Consider the following 12,532-nt stretch of genomic DNA (forward strand, 5'->3'; position numbering starts at 1 on the left):
CTAAACTCAGTGGTCATTTGTAGTATTGTTAAAAGTTAATGTAAAGTTAATGTTGTCGATGGCATGTATCTAACATTTACTCAAATACTGAACTTAAAGGTCCAGTGTGTAGGATTTAGTGGCACCTAGCAGTGAAGTTGCAGATTGCAACCAAATGAATACATCTACATCTCAGCCTCTCCTTCCAAGCATATAGTCAAAACTCTGGCTGACAAATTCATACCAATTCATAAAGGGAATATCTAGATGAGTTGTAGTTTATTCTGAGCTACTGTACAAAAATGGTGGTTCAGGATGGTGGACTCCATGGACCCGCTCTTACTGTAGATATAAAGAGCTCATTGACAACAAAAACACAACGATTCATATATTCAGGTTATTATAGACCAATGAAAGAATACTAATGAATATTATATTTAATTCCTGCAAAGAAATACACCCTAATCATAACTAGATAATATGCATAACTATGTTTTCATGAGTGTTTAATCAATTGAAAATAAATAAATAAAATTGTGTTTTTGTTACCTTAGAATGAGACTTTTATATCTATCTTCTTCTTCCACAGAGTACGCCATGTTAAACTGCCATGTTTCTACAGTAGCCCAGAATGCACAGACTAAACACTTCTAGGGTCTTTTGTGTTTTTTGTGACCACCGTACTTTCTCCTACACACATGGATGGGGAGGATGAGGTGAGGTGAGGCTGCAATCTGCAGCATCACCACTAGATATCACAAAACGTACAGTTAAGAGTACAGTTTTGAGGTACTTGCACTTTCCTTCCACTTTACTCTATGTTTCCTCTCTACTACAGTTTGGAGATACATATTATACTTTTTACTCCACTACATTTGTTTAAAAGCTTAAGTTCCTAGTTACTTTGCAGATTTAGATAATTAACACCACATACAAATCAACTAATAACTTATTATATATTATTACAGGTAAGATACCCAGCAGTATATAAAGTAATTACGGTAGTAATTTGCTCCACCTTTACCAGCTGCAAAATAACACATCACTAATTATGATCTACAGCAAAATGAGTAATTTTAATTTGGTGCTTTTCATGTATTTTGATGTTAGTATCTCTCAGATTATAGTAAGTATTTGTGATATTGTGATATTTGTGAGAGGCCTGGCAATCACCATTTTACAAGTAATGGTATATGGGACTGTACAATTATTGTGTTATTAGCTATGCCCTTCAAAATAAAATTTCAAAATTAGAAAATTCTCCATACATGCCTCAACACTCTTAGCCAAAGGTTCTGCTACAGATGTTTTAAGACATAAAAATACTGTTTGGGGTATTCATTTGTAAATTAATATTAACAATGGCTCTATTTCATTTTAGGTGTGCTAGAGAGCGATGACAATGAGCTAGTGGGGACACGATAGGGCCCCAGTAGTGAACACGTAATTAGAGTACATTTATAATTAATGTTATTAGTTACACCTGTGTTAGATAATTCATTATGTCTGCCATGAGAAAGGTCTATTTATAGGAGCAGAGAACAACCTGACAAAGTTATCTGAGGCAGAAAAATATTAAACACTTTTTTCCATAAAGAAAAGAAATGAAGCTGCTGAGCATCTAAAGACAGCAGATAAAAGACTGAGCTGAAGTGTAAAGAGAGGGATCATTTAGATCTTGAAAAAAGTGTTAGAGGGCCTGCAGAGCTAATTGGCTGGGTGTCGATGAGAAAGGACTCCTTCTGTAGGCTCTGAATGCTAACTTACTGGTATGTTTCTTTTGGATTTAATAAACCACATAAACTAAAGTTGACAGTTTATCAGTAAACACAATAAACAGCCTTTATTTTTTATATATACAAATATATAAAACATTATCAGTGTTATGGAATGCAACAAAAATCTTTAGTGGGTTCCACTAATAATGTTATCAATGAACAGTGCTACATATTCTTACATATTAACTGTACACATCAAACTGCATGCAAATTAAGAGTCAAAACATGCAGAAATTACTGACATATAAAAGATTGCTACATAAGTGCGAGCGTAAGGCTCTGAGGTTCTTTTCATCTCTGCCACATCCAGCTCTGTGTTCTTGTCCTCCCACACAGCTCCGCTACCTCTTTAATCCTTTCTGGGCTTGTTTCAGCAGCTGATCAAAATCGAGGTCCTCAAACCTGTTCTTGGCAGGAGACGGTTCTGCATCTCGGTTTGCATCTGAAGAAGAGAGGGGACATTTACAGACTCACTCCTGTGTTCAGTTATTTCCACATTAAAAAAACAAGGAGTGTACAAAGTCATTGAAGCACCACTGATATATAGTCTTCCTGCAATTCACACTTTGTGGAGGTAACAATGAGAGGACAGAGGAATGGTTTCAAGCTTTATATTCTGACCAGGCAGAGGTGTCAAGAAACATGTCATAAACTGATGATGGCTGATAATGTTTTCTAAAAACTCTTGCCTGCTCCTGACGATTTTCTAAGATATTGTTTGGCCTTTTTGAGCTTTATTTGACAGAGACAGCTTGAAGAGTGTCAGGAAACGTGGTGGGAGAGAGAGATAGGGAATGAGATGCGAGAGAGAGCCACAGGTTGGATTCGAACCCTGGGCTGCCACCGCAAGGACTGAGCCTTTGTACACAGGGTGGATGCTCTACCGACTGAGCTAATTGACACCCCAATGATGATGCTTTTTTAAAAAAAAAAAAAAAGGGTTTGACCGTTTATCTCAGTGCGGTAAGGCTAAACTTTTAATACTGACATAACAATAGTGGATGGAAATAAGCGTTCATTTGGATTTACTTTTGCAGATTTTCTGGAAATTCATTTCAAAATTGTGCTAAATCTGGATGGAAACTTGGCGAATCACTTAATTCACACATTCTACCATGAATATTATATAATGGCTTGTATGGTGCAGCTTGACAGTAAAAAAACAAACAAAACAGGAGAAATACTATAAATAGTTGAACTTAAACAAAAGAAACAGTTTGCCTTCGCCATAGCAACGTTCTTGACTTTGTTCATAGTTTTGATTCTCACCTAGGTCAGCGTAGTCTGAATTACAGAACTGTCTTCTTCCACCAAAGCAGAGGTCAAACGGCAGCTCGTCAGGCCTCCGTAGTTTGCCGCCGTTATCGATGGCTGCAAAAGCATCGTCCATGTTGTAGAATGTGACAAAGCCGTAGTGGTCACTATGGAAACCAAAGGAGCAGTTTAAGTATAATACTTACAACTACAGATCAACAAATAAAAACACTATCAAGTCAATAAAAAAGTTGTTTTAATTGTGCATGCTTACCCTCTTTCTCTGAAGTGAAGTGACACACATTCGACATCTCCAAATTGAGAGAAGCGTTCCCTGAGTTCGTCGTGTGTCATGGACCTGCAGATGCGACCAACGTACACCACCCTGCGCTCATCCTGTATGACAGGATTTTTAAAATGACTCCCCACTCAACCAAAATGAATCCACACAACTGATTTGTCAGCAATATTTTACTCACTATGGCTTTGAGTTTCTGAATCCGGATCTCATGCTCTCTCCTGAGCTTCCTGGAATCTCTGCTCCTGTACGGATGAGGAGTTTGGAAATTAAGAAAAACTGACATTGAAGAACACCTACATATTTTTTCCCCTTTTATCAAACTTCTACAACTTGAAACATTCACTGACCTGTAAACATCTCTCCACTGCCTACGGCAAATCCGTGGGGATGGTGATCGGGATCTGGATGGGGACCTAGACTGGGACCAAGATCTGGATCTTGACCTGCTGAATCCTGATCTAGAGTAGGACCACCTGTAGCGGCAGGGTGGAGAGCGGGAAGGGGACGACGAACATGAACTGCTCTCTGAACGCTTGTGACGGCGCCTGTGAGATGGATAAATTGAGAGTTAGGAGCAATGCACCAACAGCACAAATAAACACTAAACATGAATTAAACAAGATGATTACTTTTGTCTTTTTGGAGAACGAGATACAGAGCTGGAGGAGGAGGAGGACGACGTCGACGAGGAACAAGAGCTAGAGCTGGAGTCGGAGCGAGGAGATCTTCTCTGATACCTCCTTTTGTCCCTCCCTCTGGCAGGAGGGCTGGGTGGAGGTGTAGGGATGGTGCACGGGGCAGGCTTATCTTCAGCTGCACGACCACAGTCTTGTTCTGTGGTAGCGCTGTCTGAGACCGCCAAAACTTTGTTTGTGGACTGGTTTGTCTCTGATCTGGTCTTGGGCTCCTCAGAGACATGCTGCGTCGCAGACTTATTAACAGCCCTGATGGTGGTGTTACCTTCACCGATGGAGGTCTGTTGTTTGCATTCAATGACAGCATTTGAGTCATGGGCAGTTACCTGAAATTCATCTGTGGTTTTACAAACATCCTTGACTTTAGAGGGTCTGCTGCGTTGAGTAGCACTTGTAAGTAAACGGTCTACAGGTCCGCAGTAATCGTGATCGGATAATATAGATGAATACATGTGAAGCGAAATGTGAGCAGGAGGGAACTCTGAGCAGTTACTGTGGGTCTTCTTGGGCGGTAGAGGACGGGGGTCGATTATCTGAATGGCCTTGGATGTGGTATTTTTGCGTCTTGCTGGAAGATCTTGGTGAGTGGTGAGGATGATTTCAGTGCCAAGGGGCTCTGGAATGTCCACACCCTCTGACATTTGAAGATGCGGTATATTCCTGAGGGTTTTTGGAGTCCCGGGTGAGTCTGAAGTGCTTAAAGGTTTAAGTGGTTCCACAGGGGGGTCCACTCTCTGCTCTTTAGCTGGAGGAGGAAAAGTAAAAAGGAGTTACACAAGACCAGGGATGAGCACCCAACAATAAAGTGTTGTCAGTGATCTGATTACTCACCTTGTGTTTCCTCAAATTGTTCCAGCAGGCTGGTCAGATCAGGCGCTTCAATTACTGAAGTAGAAGAACAGACAGACATGAAAAGATTAATTGGAAGATGCTCTTGATTTCTAACCTCATTCTTAACACCAGCACAGTAAACTCGTTATATTAATAAAAGAAGTGTAGGCAGTGTCTCAACAGTTTACCTGAGTCAGCTGTAGCACTCTGCACTCTGCAGCCAAACTGAATAGTGGGCAGTGGTTCCTCAGGTTGGGATTTACTCGTGGGAACCTCTGGTAGTGTCTCCTTTGTTGGTATGGGAGCAATAACATGACTTGGTGACAGAGGAATCTTTGTTTCTGGCTTGGTTTCTTTCATCAGGGTGGGATTGCAGTTTTGAGGCTGGAGAACCTGGCCCTCTGAAGAAGGTTGGGTTCGTGTTGCGGTTGGGCACAGTGTTGAAGATCCTGAAGCTGTCTTTGTAAACCTGATTTTAACTTCCTGAAACGGGGTGGTGCTGTCCTGGTTTACTGACAACACCTCGGGCTTTCGCCCTACTGAGGATGGCTGTGGTTGAAGAGACATGCCTGAGGATTCATTTTGGGTTTCTTGAAAGTGTCTGGTGCTGTTGAGGTTGGAGTCTCTGTTGAGCTCCTCTTTGGACTCTGATGAGGAGTCTTCGGTAGATGGTGATGATGTTTGGCTAACTGGCAGTGGGAGGAGGACGGGATTTGGGGGATCACTACTGAGCAGTGCTAGTTTCTTTACTGGACTTACACTTGGGTTAACTGTGACGTCTGGCAGAGGACTAGCAGGAGATATCATTTTGGATTCAGTCCTTGGGCGCTTTAATCCAGTGCGATGTAAAGGAGTGGGTTGTTGAAGCCTGGGCAGAGCAGAGGTGTGATGGGTCTTGTTGGCAGAAGTTTGAGATCTAAGGAGTTGATCAGCACCACCTCTCCTACTATCTGGATAACGATGTGCTGTCTTTGGTCCTGGGCTGTTCTGTCCCTGTAAACAGAGGATGGGGGTCAGCTCCTTGGGGGGTTCAGAAACAGAGGGCCACTTGGTGGTGTAGTTCCCCTGTTTCTCCACCAGGGGCTGTCTCTTTTGGCGCATCTGTCTGTACTGTTGGAGGCTGAGTGATTTGGCCTTTGTCTCACCTTTCGCTGGCTGAACCTCATCTTTGTTACTGTTCATCTCTGAGGACGGTGTTTGGGGTTCAAGTGCTGAGCCAGCTGGACTTTCAAGTGCTTTTGTGTTGTTCAGTAGAGCTGACACAGTTCTACTTGTTAGGTTTTTCTTGTTAAAACCCTCTTCCACCGATTCATCAAAAGACGCAACTTGAACAAGGCCAAAGCTCACCCTTTTCTTCTCTCTGGATGGTGAATCTTTGGATGAGTTTCCATTAAGCAATGCACTCTTCAAGAGTTTCCCATTATCACTGACTTTATCTCCTTTTCCTTCCTCTTTTGTCTCCTGCAAAGTCACCTCGTCGTCAGACACAACATTAATCTCTTCATCGCTCTCTTCAGTGGGTCTCTCATACTTCCACACCTCTTCCTGAGAGAATAAAGTGGCATTTCTCCTTAGTTTATCCCCCTCCTCTTCCACATGCAGCTTCATACAGTAGGGGTGCATGAGCCTCACCAGGTTGACAAGAGAACTTGAGGTGAAGACTTCGACTTCAGCCTCTGTTTTCTTCTTTCTGGAGTGAAACAATGTTTGACTTTGTTGTTTGAACAACTGTGGAGGGCTCTTTCTCTCTATTTTACTCTTGTCTTCCTTTCCTCCATCAATCTTAATTGTGAATGTTACGTTTGGTGATTTGGATCTCGGTCTAAGTCTGTCAGCAACTGAAAGTTCCTAAAGAGAAGAGACAAAGGAAAAAACAGATCAGAGAGAAGCAGAACAGCCCGTTAAAATGAACAAGAAAATCTGCGCTTTGCCGCAGCGCTTGATTTGTCTAAATCTTTGTCTAAATCTGGCTTTGCGTGTGCACCCACCACTGAGTTATCTCTGCACTCTGGGTGGGTGAGGAGCTTGGTGTCCGGCAGGGTGTCAAAGGGAGAAAGAGTCCCATCGTCATCCTCCACACTGTCCAACATCTCTGTCAAGGCCGACAGCAGGGTCGCACTCTCTTCCTCCCCTCCACTCTTATCCTAAAAAGAGGGAGCAGGATCCAGATTTATTGATTTACAAGCCAAATTCATATGTTAACAACATGTGGTCATTATGTGCATGTGTTCACTGTGACGATCTGCTTCAACTCTCACCTCTGATGCAACAGTGGAGTCCTCAAAAATGGCCAGGATTGAGTGATCCATGCAGGACTGTGTGTCCATTTCCCCATCACGCTGATTCAGGACCAACTGCAGACACATAAAGATTATATTACACCATTATTAGTCGTTGGTATCGTTCATCAATGATAAATGGTGAAAATTGTTGGTTTCTGAAGGGGGGCATGACAGGAAAAGTTTGAGAAATCTGCACACTGGTCTGGTGTATTCCTGCGTGGTGCAATTCTACAACATACTCCTTCCTCTGGGTGTGACCAACAAGCTCAAAATCAACTTAATCAGCAAAAACTAAATGAATCCTGACAATCCTTCAAACAAATATTGAGTCAGAGCTGATGATTAATCCATGTTTAAGAAGCACATTAAATAATTAATAAATTAAATAATTTAACCAACATTTTTGGGATGCCACTAACACTCATGTTAACTAAAGCAATGATTCTCAGACTTTTTTTTACACTGTGTTCCACCTCAGAAAATATTAGGCTTTCAAAGCAGCACCATTATGACTGACGTTAAAATACAGCAGTGTGGACCGACCTTTTTCAGCTGCAGACAGTTCACACTAACAGGAAGAACTTTCATTAGAAACTTTGTAGTATTTTGATATTATATTTTTTAATTAATTTATTTCATTTCTAAAAAAATATTTCAGACATTCCTCCAAGTACCCCTCCAGGGAGGTCATGTACCACCAGAGGTACCACTGTTTGAGAAAGAGTGAACTCAAGACTTTTTTGATTAATCTGTAAATAATTTGGTTTATAAAATGTAAAAATTTATATGCAAATGTCATGTTTCATCAGACGAATACTCCAAATCCAAACAAGTACCAAAACCAACATTTGATGAGTTGAAAATAGTGAATTTCTACAGTGTCTGCTTGAGAGGAACACACTTAATCGAGTAATCATTTAAACTCCACAAGTGAAACAAACCAAACCATGTGTGAGAATGAATCTGATCAATGATCTGCAGCTTCATTCATAAACATGCACACAGGACACATTTATACATTTGAAGACCATGGTACAGGCTGTCAAAGAGCAGTGACTCACACACTTAAAGCACAAAGGTGTTTGAGTCATTAGGAAACAGATAGAGGGGACACGAGGCCTCAGAGGCGGGTCACAACCTCAACACCTTCTCTGTGAAACTAAACAGCAGAGCCCTCACAGCCTGTCCTCCTGTGACAAGGCATTCACAGACTGTTTGGTGACAGTGCGGCAGTTTATCCCTGCGTGTGCCTGCAGACAAATTAAAGCTGATCCTGATACAGCAAAGAATAAAATAAGTAAAGGGGACAGAGCTGGAAGTGAAGCCTAATCTGAACATGTTGTACTTTAGAGGAAGTGAAGCGGTCTGCCTTCACGTGTAACTCATCCTTAACGGTGATAAACACATCAACTAACGTGTCATTACGGTGTTTCCGTAGATATATGATCCAAATATGAGACAGACGGACCAGATCAGCCAACTCCCTGCTCACTACCTCGGTAGTATTACTACCCTGTTAGAGCCACGTGTCGCCATGGCCGCATGTGGCCTCGCCCGCCAGTCAAACACCTCGCATTAACACACCGCGTGCGGTTATTCTGGTGCCAGACCAGATAAAACGAGCGAACCGGTACCTCATCGGGTGCGTTGTGGGTCAGAAAGTCGCTGTTGCCGGCATTTAAATCCCCGTCTTTCCCCCTCCACTGCGCCGCCATCTTGCTGCTCCACATGGTCCGCTGGCAGGCCGGACAGAGACACGTGGTCACCGCATGGGAGCGCGCAGAGAACACCGACCTGGGATCAGATCGACACCGACGGTTCGATTGACGAGAGTGACGAGAGGAGTAGAAATCTGATCCGAGGTCAGCTCTGTGTAACACGTATTACTCGTTTAATTTGATGCTGCAAAAACTCAGGAGTAAATACATCAATGCTATTTCTGTACTGAATATTGATTACATTTGTTATATGCAAATAAATAGTCAGATAAATGAGGGAATACTTTCATATCTCTGTGTCAACTAATGCACATAAAAACTAGTTACCTTGTTAATAGTGCCAATTAAATGATATAAATCAGGATTATTTATTCATTTTGATACATGGATTTTATTTTTTAATTTCTATTGATTTATTACTCAAAAGCGACACCTAGCGTCCAAATGACTAACTTCTACTTACAGTGCACATACAACAGATACAGACAGGCGGCAGCAACAACCAGAACACAGCATCACTTCTGGGTACCTGTAATTTACTGTGACATGTTATGAATAGGTACAGTTGAATAGAATTATGACTTTTTATCCCCTGGGTTTTTCACTTTATAGGTTTTAATCAGCTTTCAACATTTTATTTGTTTTATTGTTGTAGCTTTTATGTTGGTTGATTTGTTTTTTACTTTTTATGCAGTTGTTAGTTCCTAAACTCATTTGAACTTTTCAGGGTTTTTACTGGCTTTTATTTATTATAGCATTTTATAATTATCTGGCCTCATTTTATTTTTGTTTGATCTGTTTTTGCTGGACTCTTCATCATTGCCTATTTCTGTTTTATTTTGCTCTGTGACACACTTTGGACTGCACGTCTGCATGAAAGGTGCTATATAAATAAAGTTTGAGTTTAAATGGTCAGATACTGCTCTAGCTTCCTGACATATTATGAAATTAATAATGGTTTATGTGGATCTGTCTCCCCTCTTTATGGCAGAAGGCTTTAATACAGGGAGCACTAATAGTGTAACTGGGAGTTATCTTGAAATGAGGAAGAACACTCTGTAAAGCTGTTAAATTCACCCAAGTGCTCCATTAGTTCCCATGTTAATATTACTGAAAATATCATAAAAGAAAGTGCATTCAGTATCATCAGTATGTTAATAAATAAAATGTTATTTGATACGTGGTGTCATATAGAAAATGTGTATCTGCTTCATGTGGTCTCTCTCTCATCACCAGAGCAAACAGAGATTATCTGCATGTTCAGACATTGCAGTATTGATGTGTTGACTTATCTGATTAATGTGTGTACACACCCTCCACCTTGACATGGTGTGCCGTTGGAGCCTAACAACAGTGTTGCTTCCCCGTTTCACTTGAAATGGCACCCACCAGAGTCCAGATTGAAGTCGTTGCATTTATTAAAATGTGTTCAAGCTTCAGAAAGCATTTGTGCTGCACACTAGATCACTATGATTGAATATATTTGAATGCATTTATGGCTTGTGTTCACATAACATACTGTATTGCCGTGGCCCTGCTTGACTTGCACTTTGCAGTCACATGAATCAGAACCTGTGCTGGTTCCTAATAAATCTTTAGTTTTTTTTTTTTTTGGTTTCCACTTCAGCCTGTGCGGCTCCACACTGTGCTACCTGATATATTATGAATAATTATTCTAAATGTCTGGATAATAAACACAGCTGTCTAAACCAATATTTTCACCTGTCCTTTGCAGTTCTCCCTTCAGCTGATGAAGACCCACAACAGCACCAAACCTCATGCACCACTGACAAATATGATGGTCTCTGGATGGTTGATTACATTAGCATATTTAGTGTAGCCAAGTGTTTTCCTCTCATCCCCTACTGTAGTACCCATTACACACCCCTGTTTCCAATTGTGCAACGATGCAGAAGTTGTCCCACTGCACACAGTGAATGATTTGTACGGGAGTTGGGAGTTTGAATCTGGTTATACCAGTCCAGCTTTACCAACTGCCACCATGTTTCCCACCACACCTCCAGCCACACCTTAACCAGGTGAGGTTTATAAGGAGCAGCTAAAACCTCTGGTTGTGTAAAATCTCCCATATAAAGAAGCAAAGATCAGGTTCCCACAACTCCTCTGACAGTCATTCCCTCTAATCCCTCTGAGGATATAATAAAATCCACTCACAGCAGTGCTAATGCTCACTAATGAACATGTTCTGTCTTGTTTGGGCTGTATAGGTCCTGGAAGGTGGGTTTTTCTTATTCAGACAGAGCCAGGTTAGATAACCGGTTGCTGGCCCCAGGTTTATATTAATCAGATAGACACAAGAGTGGTATGAATCCTCTTTTTACTTTAAAGTGGTACCTCAGTAGTTAAGTACACTAGTAAGAAGACTGATGCAAGAGTTCATCCACCTGATATGACCATTTTGTTGTACTCTGTTTAAAGCTTTTTGGCTCTGGCTGGGTTTGGTTAGGTTTAGATGTAATTTATTAAGTTATTCACTATTAAATTATTAATTTAAACCATGCTTCATTTTGTTGTAAATAGATGTTCAATGCCAATTGACGGGTAATCAGTGTGTTTTGTTAGCCTTATGAGCTAACAGTCAGTAATGAATGAAATAAAACAAAGATTTGGTTGATGGGGTGAGTTCTGTTCTCAGTTTGCGGACCTCCAATGAGTGATCCTGACACTTAGTACCTAACATGGGTCGATCTTAAAAACTGTACCCTACATTTAGTATAATGCAACATAGCATCTCTGTCTGTAAAATACTGTTTTTTCCTCAAACTCCACACAGGTTTTCTGTCATGTATTTTAAGCCTTCAAGCCCCATCAGTGTGAAAAGCTCCTCCAGAGCCACAGAAAACATTATACATAAACTGCTTTCACAGACTGAGTAATACTCCTTTTGATTATAAGACTGAACTTTATATGTATATGCTTTAAAACATGCAGGAGAAGAGACATAATGTGAGCTACCTTAAATTATCTAAGTGGTCTGCTCTCAAATGATGTAGCCAATTTTGTACATAGATGTTTTGTACAAATCTCTCAGCAGAGCTGGTATATAGGGAGAGCTGTCACATAAGAGTACTGTCTGTACGAGCCTGTCAAGAGAAACCAACCATAAGACAAAGTTCTAGTTTTAGTTGACAATTTTAGTGCGTGTATCAGTTCATCAGAGCAGAAGATCACTATGTGTAGTTGCCATGCTTCACGCTTGTTTTGTTTTTTTAATATGCTCTGGCTGTCATGCTGTTGTCACAATGTACTCTGAAGAGCATTGCCCCCTCTTGCAGGAAGGTATTTAAAAATATTACACTTCTATAGCAATATGGACAATTTAGAGACGATGACAATGCTAAAACGGATCACAAAGATAGATCTGACTATGTGTGACAACTGTTGAGTTGCATTCCCCCCCCACTGTATCGCTTCTTGTTGGTCTGTGGAATAATGTAGATAAATCTGCTGTGATTTATTTCCTCCACTAGATGGTGATATTATACATCTCCCATTAAGTTCTGCTCACACTTTATGCTTTTCTATTAGCTCTTTAAAGTTGTGAATGAGTTAATTCCCACTGAGCTGCTTGCTCCATGCAAGCCGTCTATTCTCAACAGATACCAATCAGATATTCACACACAAATGAAATGGATGCATAATGAATTCAGGTTCATCACCTCCTCAATTGTGT

At 40.9% G+C, this 12,532-nt stretch overlaps 1 protein-coding gene across 1 annotated transcript; it reads right to left on the bottom strand.

Annotated features, from left to right (window-relative positions):
* Positions 1-1,807: 1,807 nt before the first annotated feature.
* Positions 1,808-8,957, bottom strand: LOC104922275 (peroxisome proliferator-activated receptor gamma coactivator-related protein 1). The gene is made up of 11 exons (XM_010735068.3): positions 8,755-8,957; positions 7,097-7,192; positions 6,827-6,982; positions 5,027-6,686; positions 4,839-4,892; positions 3,942-4,752; positions 3,660-3,857; positions 3,491-3,554; positions 3,286-3,407; positions 3,027-3,178; positions 1,808-2,199 (listed from the first exon to the last, which is right to left on the bottom strand). The coding sequence occupies exons 1-11, from the start codon at positions 8,848-8,850 to the stop codon at positions 2,099-2,101; spliced, it is 3,510 nt and encodes a 1,169-aa protein (XP_010733370.3). The 5' UTR covers positions 8,851-8,957; the 3' UTR covers positions 1,808-2,098.
* Positions 8,958-12,532: the final 3,575 nt, after the last annotated feature.

This window comes from Larimichthys crocea, chromosome X (genome assembly GCF_000972845.2).
Source record: "Larimichthys crocea isolate SSNF chromosome X, L_crocea_2.0, whole genome shotgun sequence".
NCBI classification, from domain to species: Eukaryota; Metazoa; Chordata; class Actinopteri; family Sciaenidae; genus Larimichthys; species Larimichthys crocea.

Excerpts from the sequence above, each read along its gene's own strand:
- LOC104922275 (XM_010735068.3), bottom strand. The coding sequence starts at position 8,850 with ATGTGGAGCAGCAAGATGGCGGCGCAGTGGAGGGGGAAAGACGGGGAT. Across the intron at positions 6,687-6,826 it reads AGTGCAGAGATAACTCAGTG|GAACTTTCAGTTGCTGACAG; the intron begins GTGGGTGCACAC and ends TCTTCTCTTTAG. Across the intron at positions 3,408-3,490 it reads TTCAGAAACTCAAAGCCATA|GATGAGCGCAGGGTGGTGTA; the intron begins GTGAGTAAAATA and ends CCTGTCATACAG.